Source organism: Lolium rigidum, chromosome 4 (assembly GCF_022539505.1).
Source record: "Lolium rigidum isolate FL_2022 chromosome 4, APGP_CSIRO_Lrig_0.1, whole genome shotgun sequence".
NCBI classification, from domain to species: Eukaryota; Viridiplantae; Streptophyta; class Magnoliopsida; order Poales; family Poaceae; genus Lolium; species Lolium rigidum.
In genome coordinates this window covers 159,917,566-159,940,266 of record NC_061511.1, presented here as the reverse complement: position 1 = coordinate 159,940,266, position 22,701 = coordinate 159,917,566, and the positions used below count along the sequence as shown (strand labels likewise).

The 22,701-nt window shown below is 43.9% G+C and overlaps 1 protein-coding gene across 1 annotated transcript; it reads left to right on the top strand.

Moving 5' to 3' along the window:
- Window positions 1–16,520: 16,520 nt before the first annotated feature.
- LOC124708916 (F-box/kelch-repeat protein At5g43190-like) lies at window positions 16,521–18,303 on the top strand. Its single transcript, XM_047240553.1, has one exon. It carries the CDS (start codon window positions 16,552–16,554, stop codon window positions 17,587–17,589), a length of 1,038 nt encoding a protein of 345 aa, XP_047096509.1. The 5' UTR covers window positions 16,521–16,551; the 3' UTR covers window positions 17,590–18,303.
- Window positions 18,304–22,701: the final 4,398 nt, after the last annotated feature.

The following is a 22,701-nucleotide window of genomic DNA, read 5'->3' as shown; positions in this document are numbered from 1 at the left end:
TCTCATATGCTTACAATAGTATTGATCAAGATTATGATAGCATGTCACTTCAGAAATTATCTTTGTTATCGTTTACCTACTCGAGGGCGAGTAGGAACTAAGCTTGGGGATGCTTGATACGTCCCAAACGTATCTATAATTTCTTTTGTTCCATGCTACTTTTATGATGATACTCACATGTTTTATACACACTTTATGTCATGATTATGCATTTTCCGGCACTAACCTATTGACGAGATGCCGAAGAGCCGATTCTTGTTTTCTGCTGTTTTTGGTTTCAGAAATCCTAGTAAGGAAATATTCTCAGAATTGGACGAAATCAACGCCCAGGGTCCTATTTTCACACGAAGCTTCCAGAAGACCGAAGAGGATAAGAAGTGGGGCCACAAGGCGGCCACACACTAGGGCGGCGCGGCCTGGGCCTTGGCCGCGCCGGCCTGTTGTGTGGGGCCCTCGTGTGGCCCCCTGACCTTCCCTTCCGCCTACATATAGTCTTCGTCGCGAAACCCCCGGCACCGAGAGCCACGATACGGAAAACCTTCCGGAGACGCAGCCGCCGCCAATCCCATCTCGGGGGATTCGGAGATCGCCTCCGGCACCCTGCCGGAGAGGGGAATCATCTCCCGGAGGTCTCTTCATCGCCATGATCGCCTCCGGATCGATGCGTGAGTAGTCCACCCCTGGACTATGGGTCCATAGCAGTAGCTAAATGGTTGTCTTCTCCTCATTGTGCTATCATGTTAGATCTTGTGAGCTGCCTATCATGATCAAGATCATCTATTTGTAATGCTACATGTTGTGTTTGTTGGGATCCGATGAATATTGAATACTATGTCAAGTTGATTATCAATCTATCATATATGTTATTTATGTTATTGCATGCTCTCCGTTGCTAGTAGAGGCTCTGGCCAAGTTGATACTTGTAACTCCAAGAGGGAGTATTTATGCTCGATAGTGGGTTCATGCCTCCATTAAATCTGGGACGATGACGATGAAAGTTCTAAGGTTGTGGATGTGTTGTTGCCACTAGGGATAAAACATCGATGCTTTGTCTAAGGATATTTGTGTTGATTACATTACGCACCATACTTAATGCAATTGTCTCGTTGTTTACAACTTAATACCGAAGGGGTTCGGATGATAACCCGAAAGTGGACTTTTTAGGCATAGATGCATGCTGGATAGCGGTCTATGTACTTTGTCGTAATGAATCTCATAGTACTCATCATGATATATGTATGTGCATTGTTATGCCTTCTTTATTTGTCAATTGCCCAACTGTAATTTGTTCACCCAACATCTGTTTATCTTATGGGAGAGACACCACTAGTGATCTCGTGGACCCCGGTCCTATTCTTTACATCTGAAATACAATCTATCGCAATTGTTCTTTATCTGTTCTTCGCAAACAATCATCATCATCCACACTATACATCTAATCCTTTGTTTACAAGCAAGCCGGTGAGATTGACAACCTCATCGTTACGTTGGGGCAAAGTTACGTGATTGTGTTGTGCGAGGTTCCACGTTGGCGCCGGAATCCCCGGTGTTGCGCCGCACTACACTCCGCCGCCATCAACCTTCAACGTGCTTCTTGGCTCCTACTGGTTCGATAAACCTTGGTTTCTTTCTGAGGGAAAACTTGCTACTGTACGCATCACACCTTCCTCTTGGGGTTCCCAACGGACGTGTGTTTCACGCGCAATCAGGCGGCGTGCCAGAACAGAGACTTCTGTCCCCCGAACTTGGCTTCACGATGGCGGCGGTTGCGTAACTTTTCTCGTCCCGTGGCTTATGTTTTTAGGGTTTTCGAGGCGGAGAGAATATATAGGCGGAAGGGCAGCCTCGGAGGAGCCAGGGGTGGCCCCCCATAGGCTGGCGCCCCCCCCCCTTGGCCGCGCCTCCATGTGGGGTGGCCCCCCCTGGGATCCCCTATGGTCCCTCTCTGGCTCTCTGGAAGCTTCTGTGAAATATAAGATCGTGGACATTAATTTCGTCCAGTTCCGAGAATATTTCCGGTGTAAGATTTCTGAAACCAAAAAGAGCAGAAAACAGGAACTGGCACTTCAGCATCTTGTTAATAGGTTAGTTCCGGAAAATGCATCAAAACGATATAAAGTATGAATAAAACATGTAGGTATTGTCATAAAACTAGCATGGAACATAAGAAATTATAGATACGTTGGAGACGTATCAAGCATCCCAAGCTTAGTTCCTACTCGCCCTCGAGTAGGTAAACGATAACAAGGATAATTTCTTAAGTGACATGCTACCAACATGATCTTGATCAATACTATTGTAAAACATATGAGATGAATGAAGTGATTCAAAGCAATGGTAAAAATAATGACTAAACAACTGAATCATATAGCAAAGACTTTTCATGAATAGTACTTTCAAGACAAGCATCAATAAGTCTTGCATAGGAGTTAACTCATAAAGAAATAAATTCAAAGTAAAAGGCATTGAAGCAACACAAAGGATGATTAAGTTTCAGCAATTGCTTTCAACTTGTAACATGTATATCTCATGGATAGTTGTCAACATAAAGCAATATAACAAGTGCAATAAGTAAACATGTAAGAATCAATGCACACAGTTGACACAAGTGTTTGCTTCTAAGATAGAAAGAAGTAGGTAAACTGACTCAACATAAAGTAAAAGAAAGGCCCTTTCGCAGAGGGAAGCATGGATTACTATTTTTGTGCTAGAGCTTTTATTTTGAAAACATAGAAACAATTTTGTCAACGGTAGTAATAATTCATATGTGTTATGCATAAGACATCCTATAAGTTGCAAGCCTCATGCATAGAATACCAATAGTGCTCGCACCTTGTCCTAATTAGCTTGGATTTACATGGATTATCATTGCATAACATATGTTTCAACCAAGTGTCACAAAGGGGTACCTCTATCGCTGCTGTACAAAGGTCCAAGGAGATAGATCGCATTTGATTTCTCGTTTTTGATAGATCTCAACTTAGACATCCATACCGGGACAACATAGAAAACAGATAATGGACTCCTCTTTAATGCATAAGCATTCAACAACAGATAATATTCTCATAAGAGATTGAGGATTGGTGTCCAAACTGAAACTTCCACCATGATTCATGGCTTTAGTTAGCGGCCCAATGTTCTTCTCTAAAAATATGCATACTCAAACCATTTGATCATGATAAATCGCCCTTACTTCAGACAAGACGAACATGCATAGCAACTCACATGATATTCAACAAAGGTGTAAAAGTTGATGGCGTCCCCAGAAACATTGTTACCGCTCAACAAGAAACTTATAAGAAATAAGATACATAGCAACATATTCAATACCACAATAGTTTTTAAGGCTATTTTCCCATGAGCTATATATTGCAAAGACAAAGAATGAAATTTTAAAGGTAGCACTCAAGTAATTTACTTTGGAATGGCAGAGAAATACCACATAGTAGGTAGGTATGGTGGACACAAATGGCATAGGTTTTGGCTCAAGGTTTTGGATGCACGAGAAGAATTTCCTCTCAGTACGTACAAGGCTTTGGCTAGCAAGGTTGTTTGAAGCAAACACAAGTATGAACCGGTACAGCAAAACTTACATAAGAACATATTGCAAGCATTATAAGACTCTACACTGTCTCCTTGTTGCTCAAACACTTTTACCAGAAAATATCTAGACCTTAGAGAGACCAATCATGCAAACCAAATTTCAACAAGCTCTATGGTAGTTCTTCATTAATAGGTACAAAGTACATGATGCAAGAGCTTAAACATGATCTATGAGAGCTCAAAACAATTGCCATGTATCAAATTATTCAAAACCATATACCATTTACCACATGAAGCATTTTCTGTTTCCAACCAAATAGCAATTAACGAAGCGGTTTTCAACTTCGCCATGAACATTAAAAGTAAAAGCGAAGAACACTAGTGTTCATATGAAAAAGCGGAGCATTTCTCTCTCCCACACAAGCATGAATTTATTCAGAGAATGAAAATAACAAAACGAAAATAAAAACACACAGACGCTCCAAGTAAAGTACATAAGATGTGAGATAATAAAAATATAGTTTCACTAGAGGTGACCTGATAAGTTGTCGATGAAGAAGGTGATGCCTTGGGCATCCCCAAGCTTAGATGCTTGAGTCTTCTTGAAATATGCAGGGATGAACCACGGGGGCTTCCCCAAGCTTAGACTTTTCACTCTTCTTGATCATAGTATATCATCCTCCTCTCTTGACCCTTGAAAACTTCCTCCACACCAAACTCGAAACAAACTCATTAGAGGGTTAATGCATAATCAAAAATTCACATGTTCAGAGGTAACACAATCATTCTTAACACTTCTGGACATTGCCCAAAGCTACTAGAAGTTAATGGAACAAAGAAATCCATTCAACATAGCAAAAGAGGCAATGCGAAATAAAAGGCAGAATCTGTCAAAACAGAACAGTCTGTAAAGACGATTTTTTCAGGGGCACTTAACTTGCTCATATGAAAAAGCTCAAATTGAATGAAAGTTGCGTACATATCTGAGGATCACGCACGTAAATTGGCAGATTTTTCTGAGTTACCTACAGACGGGGCTGCTCAATTTCGTGACAGTAAGAAATCTGTTTCTGCGCAGTAATCCAAATCTAGTATCAACCTTACTATCAAAGACTTTACTTGGCACAATAATGCAACAAAATAAAGATAAGGAGAGGTTGCTACAGTAGTAACAACTTCCAAGACACAACAAAACAGTAGCAAAATAAAAACATGGGTTATCTCCCAAGAAGTGCTTTCTTTATAGCCATTAAGATGGGCTCGATAATTTTAATGATGCTCGCGCAAAAAATAAGAGTTGAAGCAAAAGAGAGCATCAAAAGCAAATAAGAAACACTTTTAAGTCTAACCCACTTCCTATGAAAAGGAATCTTGTAAATAAACAAGTCATTTAAGCATAATGCAAGAAGCATAGAAAGGCAACACAAGCGCAACTTCAAGATTCTCAACATAAAGATGGGAAACTTAATATTATTAAGATGCATATAACCATGTTTCCCTCTCTCATAATAACTTTCAGTAGCATCATGAACAAACTCAACAATATAACTATCACATGAAACATTCTTATCATGAGCTACATGCATAAAATTATTACTCTCCACATAAGCATAATCAATTTTATTAGTAATAGTGGGAGTAAAACTATCACAACCATCATTGTAATTATCATAAATTGCAGGCATGGTATAATCATAATAAAATTTATACTCCATAGTAGGTGGCACCAAAATACCACTATCATTATAATCATCATAAATAGGAGGTAAAGTACCATCAAAGAAAATTTTCTCCTCAAAACTTGGGGGACTAAAAATATCATGCTCATCAAAACCAGCTTCCCCAAGCTTAGAATTTTCCATAGCATTGATACGTCCCAACCGTATCTAGAATTTCTTATGTTCCATGCTACTTTTATGATGATACTCACATGTTTTATACACATTATATGTCATTATTATGCATTTTCCGGCACTAACCTATTGACGAGATGCCGAAGAGCCGCTTGTCGTTTTCTGCTGTTTTTGGTTTCGTAAATCCTAGTAAGGAAATATTCTCGGAATTGGACGAAATCAACGCCCAGGGTCTTATTTTTCCACGAAGCTTCCAGAAGACCGAGGGAGATACGAAGTGGGGCCACGGGGCGCCGCCACACTAGGGCGGCGCGGCCTAGAGGGGGCCCACTCGGCCCTAGCGTGTGGGGCCCCCGTGACTCTTCCTGACCTGCCCTTCCGCCTACTTAAAGCCTTCGTCGCGAAACCCCAGTACCGAGAGCCACGATACGAAAAACCTTCTAGAGACGCCGCCGCCGCCAATCCCATCTCGGGGGATTCAGGAGATCGCCTCCGACACCCTGCCGGAGAGGGGAATCATCTCCCGGAGGGCTCTTCATCGCCATGATCGCCTCCGGATCGATGTGTGAGTAGTCCACCCCTGGACTATGGGTCCATAGCAGTAGCTAGATGGTTGTCTTCTCCTCATTGTGCTATCATGTTAGATCTTGTGAGCTGCCTATCATGATCAAGATCATCTATTTGTAATGCTACATGTTGTGTTTGTTCGGATCCGATGAATATTGAATACTATTTCAAGTTGATTATCAATCTATCATATATGTTATTTATGTTCTTGCATGCTCTCCGTTGCAAGTAGAGGCTCTGGCCAAGTTGATACTTGTGACTCCAAGAGGGAGTATTTATGCTCGATAGTGGGTTCATGCCTCCATTAAATCTGGGACAGTGACAGAAAGTTCTAAGGTTGTGGATGTGCTGTTGCCACTAGGGATAAAACAGCGATGCTTTGTCTAAGGATATTTGTGTTGATTACATTACGCACCATACTTAATGCAATTGTCTGTTGTATACAACTTAATACCGGAAGGGGTTCGGATGATAACCTGAAAGTGGACTTTTTAGGCATAGATGCATGCTGGATAGCGGTCTATGTACTTTGTCGTAATGCCCCGATTAAATCTCATAGTACTCATCATGATATATGTATGTGCATTGTTATGCCTTCTTTATTTGTCAATTGCCCAACTGTAATTTGTTCACCCAACATCTGTTTATCTTATGGGAGAGACACCACTAGTGAACTGTGGACCCCGGTCCTATTCTTTACATCTGAAATACAATCTACCGTAATTGTTCTTTACTCGTTCTTCGCAAACAATCATCATCATCCACACTATACATCTAATCCTTTGTTTACAAGCAAGCCGGTGAGATTGACAACCTCACTGTTACGTTGGGGCAAAGTACTTTGATTGTGTTGTGCAGGTTCCACGTTGGCGCCGGAATCCCTGGTGTTGCGCCGCACTACATTCCGCCGCCATCAACCTTCAACGTGCTTCTTGGCTCCTACTGGTTCGATAAACCTTGGTTTCTTTCTGAGGGAAAACTTGCTACTGTACGCATCACACCTTCCTCTTGGGGTTCCCAACGGACGTGTGTTAATTGCACGCATCAAGCATTAGCAACAATGGTGTTCAAAGCATTCATACTAATAACATTCCCATTAGCATGCATATAAAGTTCCATGGGTTTTTTAATTCTCTCTTCAAACACATCATGTCCTAATTCAAGATAAAGTTCATAAAGATCTCTCATCTTGTTGTTGTTTTCCATTAAGCCTAACTAGTGAAAACAAGAAAAAAAAAGATATAATTGCAGGATCTAAAGGAAATAGCTTCGAGCACTCACACACCGGCAACGAATGCTAGGAAATAGCTTAGTAGTCGGAGGATGTGAATACCTTTTACCTTACCTCCCCGGCAACGGCGCCGTAAAATAGCTTGATGTCTACGCACGCTTCTATTCCCGTAGACAGTGTTGGGCCTCCAAGAGCAGAGGTTTGTAGAACAAGCAGCAAGTTTCCCTTAAGTGAATCACCCAAGGTTTATCGAACTCAGGGAGGTAGAGGTCAAAGATAGTCCTCTCAAGCAACCCTGCAATTAAGATACAAGAAGTCTCTTGTGTCCCCAACACACCTAATACACTTGTCAGATGTATAGGCGCACTAGTTCGGCGGAGATATAGTAAAATACAAGTAATATGGATGAATATGAGTGGTAATAGCAATCTGAAATAAAGATGGCAGCAAGCAAACATGTAACATAACTTGATGGAAACGGTGTTTCAATGCTTAGAAACAAGGCCTAGAGATCATACTTTCACTAGTGGACACTCTCAACATTAATCACATAAATAAATAAGTTCTCTTCTCTTATGCTACTTTCAAAGACTCTATTGTTGGATAACAAACACCATTCATTGTGTAGGGCTACGAGAGCACCCTCAAGCCGGAGTAAACAAGCTCCACAACGTCATAAAGGAATCACACACGATGCCCACACTGTCACCATCACACCGTGGAGAGTGAATCAGGAGTTCATATTAAAGTAACCTCTAGAGTGCATAGTAATAGTTAACTTCATAATCTACAAGAGATCACGATCATAACCTACGCCAAGTACTACATGATGCACACATTGTCAACATTACATCATGAAGGAGGAATAGACTACTTTAATAACATCACTAGAGTAGCACATAGATTAATAGTGATACAAAGCTCATGATCACATAAAGATCACACCATGGGAGAGAGAGATGAACCACATAGCTACCGGTAGAGCTCTCAGCCTCGGGGGAGAACTACTCCCTCCTCATCATAGGAGACAACAACGGCGATGAAGATGGCGGTGGTGTCGATGGAGATGCCTTCCGGGGGCAATTCCCCGTCCCGGCGGCGTGCCGGAACAGAGACTTCTGCCCCCTGAACTTGGCTTCGCGATGGCGGTGGCTGCGTAACTTTTCTCGTCCCGTGGCTTATGTTTTTAGGGTTTTCGAGGCGGAGAGAATATATAGGCGGAAGGGCAGCCTCGGAGGAGCCAGGGGGTGGCCCCCCATAGGCTGACGCGCCCCCCACTTGGCCGCGCCGCCATGTGGGGTGGGGCCCCTGATACGTCTCAAACGTATCTATAATTTCTTATGTTTCATGCTAGTTTTATGACAATACCTACATGTTTTGTTCACACTTTATGTCATTATTATGCGTTTTCCGGAACTAACCTATTGACAAGATGCCGAAGTGCCGCTTCTCGTTTTTTGCTGTTTTTGGTTTCAGAAATCCTAGTGAGGAAATATTCTCGGAATTGGACGAAATCAACGCCCAGCATCTTATAATTGCACGAAGCTTCCAGAACACCGGAGAGGGGCCAGAGGAGAGCCAGGTGGGCCCCACACAAGGTGGCGGCGCAGCCAGGCTAGGGCCCACGCCCCCCTATTGTGTGGCTGCCTCGTCAGCCTTCCGACTCCGCCTCTTCGCCGATATAAAGGCCCCTGACCTAAATCTTCGAGACGGAAAAGCCACGGTACGAGAAACCTTCCAGAGCCGCCGCCATCGCGAAGCCAAGATCTGGGGGACAGGAGTCTCTGTTCCGGCACGCCGCCGGGACGGGGAAGTGCCCCCGGAAGGCTTCTCCATCGACACCACCGCCATCTTGATCAACGCCGTGCTGTCTCCCATGAGGAGGGAGTAGTTCTCCCTCGAGGCTAAGGGTTGTACCGGTAGCTATGTGGTTAATCTCTCTCCTATGTACTTCAATACAATGATCTCATGAGCTGCCTTACATGATTGAGATTCATATGAGTTTTGTATCACTATTAGTCTATGTGCTACTCTTGTGATGTTATTAAAGTAGTCTATTCCTCCTTCACGGTGTAATGGTGACAGTGTGTGCATCGTGTAGTACTTGGCGTAGGTTATGATCATAATCTCTTGTAGGTTATGGAGTTAATTATTACTATGATAGTATTGATGTGATTCATCCCCCCTTCATAGTGTAAAGGTGACAGTGTGTATGCTATGTTAGTACTCGGTTTAAATTGCAAAGATCTATTATGCTCTAAAGGTTACTTAAATATGAATGCCGAATGTTGTGGAGCTTGTTAACTCCGGCATTGAGGTGCTCTTGTAGCCCTACACAATGAATGGTGTTCATTATCAAACAAGAGTATATGTAGCACAAAGGAAGAGAACTTATTTATTTATGTGATCAATGTTGAGAGTGTCCACTAGTGAAAGATGATCCCTAGGCCTTGTTTCCAAATACTGCAATCATCACTTGTTTACTGTTTTACTGCATCTTTACTTCCTGCAATATTACTACCATCAACTGCACGCCAGCAAGCACTTTTCTGGCGCCGTGCTACTGCTCATATTCATTCATACCACTTGTATTTCACTATCTCTTCGCCGAACTAGTGCACCTATACATCTGACAAGTGTATTTGGTGTGTTGGGGACACAAGAGACTTCTTGTATCGTGATTGCAGGGTTGCTTGAGAGGGATATCTTTGACCTCTTCCTCCCCGAGTTCGATAAACCTTGGGTGATCCACTTAAGGGAAACTTGTCTGCTGTTCTACAAACCTCTCGCTCTTGGAGGCCCAACACTGTCTACAAGAATAGAAGCACCCGTAGACATCAAGCACTTTTCCGGCGCCGTTGCCGGGGAGGAAAGGTAAAAGGCACTCATACTCCGGTCCCGGTAACTAAGTACCTTTCGTTGCCGTTGTGTGTGTGCTCGAAGCTATTTCCTTTAGATCCTGCACTTGCATCTTTTTGTTTCTTGTTAAACACTAGTAAGGCATAATGGAAAACATATGTGAGTTTTTAAACTATTTCCGAGTCAAGACATGAATGGTTTAATGCGAAAATTAAAAAACCTATGGAACCTTATTTGCATGCTAGTAGTAATATTAGTATGAATGCTTTGAACACCATTGTTGATAATGATATAGAAAATTCTAAGCTTGGGGAGGTCGGTTTTGATGAAAATGATCTCTTTAGCCCTCCGGGTATTGAGGAGAAAGTTTATGTTGATTATGATATGCCATATATGATGATTATAATGATAGTGGTCTTCCGGTGCCGCCTACTATGGAGAGTAAATTTTATTATGATTATACTATGCCTCCTACACTTGATGAGAATAATAATGATAGCTACTTTGTTGAATTTGCTCCCACTACAACTAGTAAAATTGATTATGCTTATGTGGAGAGTAATAATTTTATGCATATAGCTCATGATAAGAATGTTTCATTTGATAGTTATATTGTTGAGTTTGTTCATGATGCTACTGAAAATCATTATGAGAGAGGAAAATATGGTTGTAGAAGTTTTCATGTTACTAAAACACCTCTCTATATGCTGAAAATCTTGAAGTTGCGCTTGTCTAGTTTTCCTATGCTTGTTGCATTATGCCTACATAACTTGTTTATTTACAAGATTTCTTTTCATAGGAAGTGGGTTAGGCTTAAATTTGTTTTGAATTTGCTTCTTGATGCTCTCTTTTGCTTCAACTCTTATTTCTTGGGAGTGCATCATTAAAACTGCTGAGCCCATCTTAATGGCTATAAAGAAAGCACTTCTTGGGAGATAACCCATGTTTTTATTTTGCTACAGTACTTTTGTTTTATATTTGAGTCTTGGAAGTTGTTACTACTCGTAGAAACCTCTCCTTATCTTTATTTTATTGCATTGTTGTGCCAAGTAAAGTCTTTGATAGTAGGGTTGATACTAGATTTGGATTACCGCGCAGAAACAGATTTCTTGCTGTCACGAATTTGGGCAGGGTTCTCTGTAGGTAACTCAGAAAAATCTACCAATTTACGTGCGTGATCCTCAGATATGTACGCAACTTTCATTCAATTTGAGCATTTTCATCTGAGCAAGTCCAGTGCCTCTAAACAATTCGTCTTTACTGGATCGTTCGTTTTTGATAGATTCTGCCTTTTATTCCGCATTGCCTCTTTTGCTGTGTTGGATGGATTTCTTTGTTCCATTGATTTCCAGTAGCTTTGGGCAATATCCAGAAGTGTTAAGAATGATTGTGTCATCTCTGAATATATGAATTTTCAATTATGCACTAACCCTCTAATGAGTTTGTTTCGAGATTGGTGTGGAGGAAGTTTTCAAGGGTCAAGAGAGGACGATGATATATGATTAAGAAGAGTGAAAAGTCTAAGCTTGGGGATGCCCCCGTGGTTCATCCCTGCATATTTCAAGAAGACTCAAGCGTCTAAGCTTGGGGATGCCCAAGACATCCCCTTCTTCATCAACTTATCAGGTTTCTTCTATTGAAACTATATTTTTATTCGGTCACATCTTATGTACTTTACTTGGAGCGTCTGTTTATTTTTGTTTTGTTTGAATAAATTCATGCTCGTGTGGGAGAGAGACACGCTCCGCTGTTGCGTATGAACACATGTGTTCTTAGCTTTACTCTTAATGTTCATGGCGAAGGTTGAACTACTTCGTTCATTGTTATATGGTTGGAAACAGAAAATGCTTCATGTGGTAATTGGCATAATGTCTTGAATAATTTGATACTTTGCAATTGTTGTGCTCATATAGATCATGTTTAAGCTCTTGCATCATGTACTTTGCACCTATTAATGAAGAACTACATAGAGCTTGTTAAAATTTGGTTTGCATGATTGTTCTCTAGAGTCTAGATATTTTCTGGGTGTTTGAACAACAAGGAAGACGATGTAAAGTCTTATAATGCTTACAATATGTTCATATGTGAGTCTTGCTGCACGTTTTATACTTGAGTTTGCTTCAAACAACCTTGCTAGTCTAGCCTTGTATTGAGAGGAATTCTTCTCGTGCATCCAAATCCTTGAGCCAAAAACTATGCTATTTGTGTCCACCATACCTACCTACCACATGGTATTTCTCTGCCATTCCAAGCAAATACTTCATGTGCTACCTTTAAACAATTCAAAATCTATTATCTCTTATTTGTGTCAATGTTTTATAGCTCATGAGGAAGTATGTGGTGTTTCATCTTTCGATCTTGTCATTTACTTCGGACAGACTTTCACCAATGGACTAGTGGCTTCATCCGCTTATCCAATAACTTTGCAAAAAGAGCTGGCAATGGGGTTCCCAGCTCCTATTAATTAACTTGCATTAATAATTCTCTTCACATGTTTTGCTCTGATTCATCAGTAAGCAACTTAATTTTGCAAATAGACACTCCTTCATGGTATGTGATTGTTGGAAGGCACCCGAGGATTCGGTTAGCCATGACTTGTGAAAGCAAAAGGTTGGAAGGAGTGTCATCCATAAATAAAATAAAAAAGTAAACTAAAGTACATGTGTAAACAAAAGAGAAGAGGGATGATCTACCTTGCAGGTAGAGATAACGTCCTTCATGGGAGCCGCTCTTGAAAGTCTGGTTGATAAGATAGTTAGAGTACTCATTACCATTCGTTGACAACAACAAACACCTCTCAAAACTTTACTTTTATGATCTCTATATGATTTCAAAACTTAAAAAGCTCTAGCACATGATTTAATCCCTGCTTCCCTCTGCGAAGGGCCTTTCTTTTACTTTATGTTGAGTCAGTTTACCTACTTCTATCTATCTTAGAAGCAAACACTTGTGTCAACTGTGTGCATTGATTCTTACATGTTTACGTATTGCACTTGTTATATTACTTTATGTTGACAACTATCCATGAGATATACATGTTACAAGTTGAAAGCAATTGCTGAAACTTAATCATCCTTTGTGTTGCTTTGAAACCTTCTACTTTGAATCTATTGCTTTATGAGTAACTCTTATGCAAGTCTTATTGATGCTTGTCTTGAAAGTATTATTCATGAAAAGTCTTTGCTATATGATTCAGTTGTTTAGTCATTATCTTTATTATCACTTCATTCACTTCATATGCTTTACAATAATGTTGATCAAGATTATGTTGGTAGCATGTCACTTAAGAAATTATCATTGTTATCGTTTACCTACTCGAGGGCGAGTAGGAACTAAGCTTGGGGATGCTTGATACGTCTCAAACGTATCTATAATTTCTTATGTTCCATACTAGTTTTATGACAATACCTACATGTTTTGTTCACACTTTATGTCATTATTATGCGTTTTCCGGAACTAACCTATTGACAAGATGCCGAAGTGCCAGTTCCTGTTTTCCGCTGTTTTTGGTTTCAGAAATCCTAGTAAGGAAATATTCTCGGAATTGAACGAAATCAACGCCCAACATCTTATAATTGCACGAAGCTTCCAGAACACTGGAGAGGGGCCAGAGGAGAGCTAGGTGGGCCCCAGACAAGGTGGCGGCGTGGCCAGGCTAGGGCCCGCGCCCCCCTATTGTGTGGCTGCCTCGTCAGCCTTCCGACTCCGCCTCTTCGCCTATATAAAGGTCCCTGACCTAAATCTTCGAGACGGAAAAGCCACGGTACGAGAAACCTTCCAAAGCCGCCGCCATCGCGAAGCCAAGATCTGGGGGACATGAGTGTCTGTTCCGGCACGCCGCCGGGACGGGGAAGTGCCCCCGGAAGGCTTCTCCATCGACACCACCGCCATCTTCATTAACGCTGCTGTCTCCCATGAGGAGGGAGTAGTTCTCCCTCGAGGCTAAGGGCTGTACCGGTAGCTATGTGGTTAATCTCTCTCCTATGTACTTCAATACAATGATCTCATGAGCTGCCTTACATGATTGAGATTCATATGAGTTTTGTATCACTATTAGTCTATGTGCTACTCTTGTGATGTTATTAAAGTAGTCTATTCCTCCTTCACGGTGTAATGGTGACAAGTGTGTGCATCGTGTAGTACTTGGCGTAGGTTATGATCATAATCTCTTGTAGGTTATGGAGTTAATTATTACTATGATAGTATTGATGTGATTCATTCCCCCTTCATAGTGTAAAGGTGACAGTGTGTATGCTATGTTAGTACTCGGTTTAAATTGCAAAGATCTATTATGCTCTAAAGGTTACTTAAATATGAATGCTGAATGTTGTGGAGCTTGTTAACTCCGGCATTGAGGTGCTCTTGTAGCCCTACACAACGAATGGTGTTCATTATCAAACAAGAGTATATGTAGCACAAAGGAAGAGAACTTATTTATTTATGTGATCAATGTTGAGAGTGTCCACTAGTGAAAGTATGATCCCTAGGCCTTGTTTCCAAATACTGCAATCATCGCTTGTTTCATTGTTTTACTCGCATCTTTACTTCCTGCAATATTACTACCATCAACTGCACTCCAGCAAGCACTTTTCTCGGCGCCGTTACTACTCGCTCATATTCATTCATACCACTTGTATTTCACTATCTCTTCGTCGAACTAGTGCACCTATACATCCGACAAGTGTATTAGGTGTGTTGGGGACACAAGAGACTTCTTGTATCGTGATTGCAGGGGTTGCTTGAGAGGGATATCTTTGACCTCTTCCTCCCTGAGTTCGATAAACCTTGGGTGATCCACTTAAGGGAAACTTGCTGCTGTTCTACAAACCTCTGCTCTTGGAGGCCCAACACTGTCTACAAGAATAGAAGCACCAGTAGACATCAGCCCCCAGGGCTCCCCTCTGGTCCCTCTCTGGCTCTCTGGAAGCTTCCGTGAAATATAAGATCGTGGACATTAATTTCGTCCAATTCCGAGCATATTTCTTGTGTAAGATTTCTGAAACCAAAAACAGCAGAAAACAGGAACTGGCACTTCGACATCTTGTTAATAGGTTAGTTCCGGAAAATGCATCAAAACGATATAAAGTATGAATAAAACATGTAGGTATTGTCATAAAACTAGCATGGAAGATAAGAAATTATAGATACGTTGGAGACGTATCAGTATGCTTCCGTGATCCTCTCCGAGTCTTCTTCAGGAGAGGGTCAAAATGTCACCCCTACCACCAGTAAGATCCCCAACAGCCCTGCGTGCCCCCAACCAACCCCTTCCTCGGGGAGGATTTCCATAGGTCTGGGCACGCTGCAATGGGTGTCAGACGATTCTGATGCCGACGGGTGAGCCTCCTAACCCAACCCCATCTATACATATTCTTTCTCCAGTGCTTACACGTCTTGTTTGCAGGTCGGCGAAGAAGAAACACAAGAAGCGGGGCAAATCCAGCTCCGCTAAGTCTCGCAAGCGCTCAAAGCGGGAGAGCCGTGCTGAGTTGCCTCCGACCAGTGGGTCTCCCATACTAAGGCCTGATGGTGCTTCCGCCGCGGGACAACTTTAGGACCCTGCCCCGAGCTCCCCACGTCCCTCATCGTCCGCTCGTACGGGCTGAACTTCGGGGTGGATCATGATCATAGTTCACACACATGAAAAATTTGATGCCAAACTGACCAGAGAAATCCTCCACCTGCTTAACCTAAGCAAGATGGCCGAACCAACACCGTTGCGTTGTCACACCCGGGGGCAAACTTACTTCCTTAGCCTTCGTCGGCATAGACTCCTGATCAGAGCATGACACGCTCATGGTAGCTAAAGTTGAGCCAGTAGAAGAAAAAAGAGGTAGAAGCACTTGTGCAAAGAAGAGTGTCTATCCCTGCTTTTATAGAAAAAAAATTCAAGAACAAGGCGGGAACATAATGGCGGGAGAAAAGTGGCGGGAAAAATATGGCACGAGAGCGGTGGCGGGAGATAGTGGCATGCAAGTAGCCCGATCGGTTGATAGTTGACTGATTGATCTCTAGCAGGCCGGTCAGTCTATAGGTGGTCAACCGGTCCGACACCCTATCGGTTTACTATGGACCAATCGCACAACTGGTGACCGAGTTATATAAAAAAAAAAGAGAATAGAGCGTCGCTCTGTTGGTTAGATGTGCGGGAGCGCACTCCGGCCACCTGGGTTCGAGTGCTGAGTTTAACCCGGGGCTTAGGAAGTTTTCTTCTATAAAAAAATGCCAACGGGTGCTAGTGCCGGGTTGGTCTCGTTTTATAACAAAAAAAATTGAAAACCGTGCTAACTCCTGAAAATAAATAAAAAATCGTATTATATTAAAAAATCTCCACCGGCAGAGGGGTTGCGGATTTTTTTCGTACCTAATAAATGACATCGTGGCCCACCTGCCAGCCAGATAGTCCCTCGCTTCTCCTCCTGCCCTTCTCTCTTCTCCATTTCCTTCCACCAAATCCGCCACCGTGATCCGCCACGAATCGCCGATCAATCCCCGGCCATGGCCTCCACCTCCGCCGCCGTCTGCCCGTGGGACGCGCTCCCGGAGCACCTCCATGAGCGCATCCTCTCCCTCCTTCCGCTCACCGCGCTCATCCCCGTCGCCGCCGTCTCCCGGCCACTCCGCCGCATCCTTCTCTCCCCGGCCTTCCACGCCCTTCTCTCCGACCACCGCCTCGACGCCTTCTTCCTCCTCTCCCCGAGCCTCGCCTTTCACCCGCTCTCCCGCCGCCTCCTCCAGGTGCCCCTCTTCGATTCATCTCGGGCTTCTCCTCCCCCTCCCCTCGTGTCATCCGCCTCCCCCTCCCTCATCGTCACCGCCGCCTCGCTCCACCACCTCCCGCCGCTCCCCGACCGCTCCTACCTCATCGCCGTCATCGTCTCCTCCTCCACCACACGGGATTACTCGCTCGTCGCCGTCACCACCGGACCCGCGGTCCGCTCCTACACCATAAACTCCGCAGATCCCTCCCCCCAGTGGGTGCCTCGGGGCGAGCTCCCGCTGCCATTCGCGCTTCTTGGCAACGCCGCGGTTGCCAGCGACCGTGCTCGGCTCTTCGTGCTCGGCCGTGGCCCGGACGCTCTTCTGGTGCTCGATCTCGTCACGGGCGAATGGGTTGTGCCGCCGGTTGCCATGCCCGACGGCCTTACCACAGCGCACCTGTTTGTTCTTGATGATCGGCTGTTCTTGTTAGGCGGAGTGGAGATCCTCGGGGTGCTGGAGCGGATAGTGGTGTTTCAGTTGGACGACGGAGCGGCAGTGGGAGGATGGCTGGAGGTAGCAACAATGCCAGCGGAGATGTTCGATGAGTTGGTGGCTGGCAGGCATGGCAGCTTCTGGCACTTTCAGGCTGCAGACAGGATGGGGATTGTTTGCCTGTACAATGCCGTGGATGGGAGGCTGGTGATGTTTGATGCTGTGGACTCCGCGTGGACGAAGATGCCACGGGTGTCTGGGTTGGACGCTGAGCAGAGTTGCCGGTGGTTTGGCCATGTTTTGGAGCCAGATGTCGAACACTTGCTGGGACAACGCCGCTGACGGTTGGTTTCTTGACCTCCATGTTTCGGTGCAATTCTGGACGCGAGCAACTTCAGATCATGTTCCCTGAACCATGATGCAAATTTCTGTTTGTAAGTAGGAATAACAACTGGTTCTGCTACGCTGCAACTCTCTCAAATCAAACCACCGCTGCATATGGAAGGCAAGTGGAATATAAGCCTGGTGAGTTTAAGGATGGGTGGCTCTGCTTGGTTTGCGCAGTTAAACTTGGGCTTGTTGTTTGGTTCTGGATACCCGAAGAACGACGACGGTGTTGATAGATGGATGCTGCACAAGACCTTTCCGCTGCAGGATTGTGTGGATGGATATGTCTATTTGTCTACTTTCTGAGAGACGCGTCCAAGTTCTTGTCAGTTCATGTGCTTCTGCCTTGAAACAGAGGAGCTGGATTACCTCCACATTGTTACTTTGATATTTCCTATCCATATGTCATGGTGTTCCCTCCTTCATTGGTATGCACTAAGGTGAGCCCTCAACCCACAGAGGCTTGACTAGATGGAAGAACAGAACTTGAACTAGAGAATGCTATTTCTACTCTATACATTGTTTTCTCACTGTAGAATAAACCACCAAGATGTTCCAGTGCTGTTGGCAATGTTAGTCATTTGTATAAATATAATAACCTTGTCATATATCATTAATAGCCGATGTGATAATGTTATTTGTCACTGGAAAAAGGCTGAAGCTTACTTCTATGCTTGGAAAAAGTATTCTCTGGGGAATAACAATATTTCCTGTGCTAAATGGGAACTCACTTGGTTCCCATTTACTCTTTCAGCAAGATTTTTTAAGTTGTCTTGGATCCTTATACATGGTCATATATCTTCCATCAGCTCTCTGTCCTATATGCTAAGCAATGTGTTGACCTAACTATCTATTTGTAATCTCTCCAAGATCAGTTTAGAATTGACATATGTGAATCAGCTAGATATTCTTTTTCTTTACTTTTCCCATGTATACATACTTGGTATTCTATCTGTACAACTGGTCGCTTGGAATATCTTGTTGACCTAGCTATTTGGAGCAAGACCAGATTTTGATTTTTGATGATCAAGCAAACAGGTTGAGAAAATTAGGGCATAATGGTCTTCTTAGCTCACCATGCTCTACGAGGAATTAAAGCTATTGCGTCTTGAAACACACATTCTGATATTTGCTCCAGATAGCCCTTGAATCACTCGGTAGACGATTTTGTTAAACTGTGTAGATTGAGTTTATGTAGGAGTAATGCTCCATTCGTATCCAATGGCATGTTGTGCAATGGTTTTCTAACCAAGCGCACTGTCTCCTCTTCTAACTTGAGCCATTGTTCTATACCAGATTTTATCTTGGCCCAGTTTCAAAAACTTGCAAAACTCGTTGTATGGTCGACCATATATAGTTGAATGATCATTCAAGTCAATCGCACACATCTTTTTGAAATATTTTCTCAGTGGTGTAGATTATTTTATTGCAATGACTATGGCTCTGCAATGTGGTTGTGCTGAACACCACGACAGTGCAATTCTCTGAAATCGAGCTGAATCTGCGATTCGAAGGGCAAGGAGAATTTATGGCTGATGAGGCAAAGGATGAGAAGCTCAGCTCTGTAATATGTTTGTGTTGTTCAGCTCGAAGGGGCTTGACTAGACAGAAGAAAACTTGAAGCAGATCTACAGATCTACTCTTATGTTGTTTTCTCACTGTAGAATAAACCAATATGCATTGTGCCACTGTTGTTGGCAATATTTTGTCATTTGTGTACCTTTTCATATAGCATGGTAAAATCTGTTCAACTGGTCATTGGGAAGTATTTTGTTGGCCTAGCTATTTGGAGCAAGCCCAGGATTGGAGCTTTGATGATCAAGCAGGCAGGTTGAGAACCTAGAAGGCTAGAACCTACCCAGAAGCAGGCAATGGAGTCTTCCCTCGCCTGTTCTGGTTGCAACGAGCTCTGGGATGACATCTACGATTGCCGTGGGTGACGTCGGAGCCGTTGCTGTGGTTGAACGCTTGCATTGACTCGGCGGTATTGCCCTCGGTCGAACACCTAGATGGTAATGGCAATGTTAGTGTCGGGACTAGCATGTCGTGCGGACGAGTCAGGAGCGGAAGTTGGCCCTCCATAGTTGAGCACTTCTTCCAGCATTTCCGACTGCCACTGTTCTCTTCGGGCACAAGAAAACCACCTCAACATATATTCTATGCAAGTAAACCGTTCCTCCACTAGCACATACTTCATTTCCGATAGATCTTTCTCCTAATCTGACATCGCATGCCACTGCTCATCGGTCATCATCTCTCTCTGTAACGGATATCATAGTTGAGGTGGTGTAAGGGTGGGTATGTCTTTGATACCATAATGTAACGAACCCACTTCGTTGTAGCAGACTATAGGGATTTATGTAGCTAATTTGAGGATACAAGTAGCAATAAGGGAGAAGAATCGGAGACAAAGAGTAGGAGAAGAGAGGAACACATGGGAGGAGGATGAGATCCTCCATTCTATGATGCTAAAGCAATAATCTCCACAATGAAAGACAATTCAGATTTTATGATACTAAAGCAATTACGAAACATATTTAGTGTAACCTGCAAGGAAGCTCAAGATGTCCACATTAAGCTGTCAGAAAAAGCATTTGTGAAGCAAGCTCAAGTACTAGTTCTAGCTAATGGAAAATTAGCAGAATCCATATGTAATTGATATCCTCTTGATATTAATATGGTTCCTTTATCGAGAAAAGGCTGACTAGCTTGGAAAAATATGACCAGCTGCATTGAGATAACAAAGTTGTCTACTACAACTAAAGCTTGCATAACCAGAATCGTGATAACAAAATTGTCTAACTACTATAATTAAATCTTCTATATAACTAGCTATTAATTAGTTGGAACATACCAACTAGCCCTAGTTGAATATATGCAACCCTTGTCTTCTGATGGCATGTAAACACATTCTAGCTTGTCCTCCTGCATGTTGTAGCAGTAAGCCGCACCGCTACCAATTGGATCTGAGAAGTCATTATGAAAATAAATCCGTGTTCCCCTGCCGTCGTGAGCGTCTCTGAAGGTACCGTGGTAGCAGTCCAGGAATAACTCGTGGTTGTCACCGAAGTCGTCCCCGGTCACCTTGCGCCATATATGCCCGGTGTCATCTTCCTCAGACCCCGAAGATAACTCAAAGACGTCGAAGCCCTCCGGCTTGGTTGACTTGACACATATTCTGACCAAAAGCACCTTGCTCGGCAATGCAATAAGCCGTAGGTAATGGAATTCGCTTGGAGTAAAGCCTAAGTTAGTATACTTGGAGGCAACATACCCTGTTTCCAGGGGCACGCCAACCTGGTCGAGGAGCTGGAGTGTCTTGGCATCGAACACCAGCGTGACACCATTATCGTCCAGGGCTAGCATCTTGCCCTCGAAGTAGGCGAAGTCGGTGAAGCTGAAAATAAGAGAATTAGGGTTTTTTATCTTCGTCCAGGCCGTGTCTTCCGGTCGGCAGAAAACCATCCCCGTATGTCCGTGCACCATGTGATACATCATCATCACCATGTCGTCCGTGCTTGCTGCCGGAGTACTGGCCGGAGGGACATGGAGTGCGAAGTTGAATACATCCGAGAGGTTGAGGTAGGTCTTGCACAGCCACTTCATGGATCGGAATTCGATCCTGAGCTTGTACCGCCGGTACCAGTCATCGCCGGACGCCCTGCCGTCGTGCGCTTCGTCGTCGGGATCTCCGCGCCCACTATTATCCTCCTCCGTGCAAGGCACTTCTTCTTCTGTGGAGGACGAACTATCCTCGTCGGGAAAAGGCGCTTCTTCCTCTGTGGAGGACGAACTATCTTCGTCCGGAAAAGGCACTTCTTCATGATCAGATTCAGGGGCATGCTCGTAGCCCATATGCGCGATCTCGGACGTGGGGCTGTCTCGGACGGCGTTGAGCTTGGGCAGCGCAGCCGTGGCTCCCGTGGGCAGGTGCTTGAGGTGGCAGGAGGCGTCGCGGACGTCGACGACGATGGACCAGCCACGCGACAAGGGGAATACGAGCGTGTACTTCGAACCGCCAAGCGGCTCGGCGCCGTTCTGAGGGACAGGAAGCAGGAGACGCGGCGCCGCCGCTGGTCTCACCGCAGATCGCCACGTCCGGCAAACAGAGCGAAACGTGTCGACTCCCGTGACGGCATCGCGGCTTCTCTGTGCGATGGGTTCCAGGAGATCAAAGGGGAGCTTCAGCCAGTCGGGTTGTTCGTCGGCCATTGTCCTCGTCCCGCCCCGCGTCCAGCGTGCGGCGCGGAACGCGGCGAGCCACGCGGTGACGGCATCATGGCTTCTCAGGGCGATGCGTTCCAGGAGAGCCAAGGGAAGCTTCACCCAGTCGGGCTTTTCCGCGGCCATCGTCCTGATGCGCTACTGTTACGCACGGGAACGTCGGGGAGAACGTTGAAAAGTGCTATAATATGTATATGTAGTACAGCGGAGGCATAGGCGTGGAATATATTTCTAACTCCAATACACAAACGTCTTGGATACCGATTCTATCAGTCTAAATACGAAACGAACATATATATGGTCTACTAGAAGGGCCTCACGCGTGTTGCTGCGTCTTCTTCCCTACTAGTTAAATGTCCCTGTGTTGCTTAGGTCTAATAAATTTTAACATAGGTACAGTAATTAAAATATTTATCCTTACCGCAGTGTGAATACATATGACTAATAATTGAATACAAAGGATCGAAGCATTAACGCAAGAAAGAATGCCCCGAGGGTTGTGCTGACACGATATGGTGCGGGGACACTCATATCGTAAGACGGCTTAATTGTCAATTTCATATATATCACCGACGTGATGAGCGTGGATATCAACCCAATAATTTTTGGCTCGCTATATTTTTAGCAACACGGTTCAACTTGACTTTCTGGAAATAAGCTTTTGGCTTTGTCTTGTTCATTGTGTACACCTAACCCCGCAAAAACTGGTACACTCAAAGAGATCATCACAACAACATAGCTAACACACTTCCCCAAATAAACGCTCTCCTCCTTGCGGCTTCGCTCAAACCATTGTGTTATTATTGTTGCAACCACCACCTGTCATCTCAAAGCCCTCCCTCG

Excerpts from the sequence above, each read along its gene's own strand:
- LOC124708916 (XM_047240553.1), top strand. The coding sequence starts at position 16,552 with ATGGCCTCCACCTCCGCCGCCGTCTGCCCGTGGGACGCGCTCCCGGAG.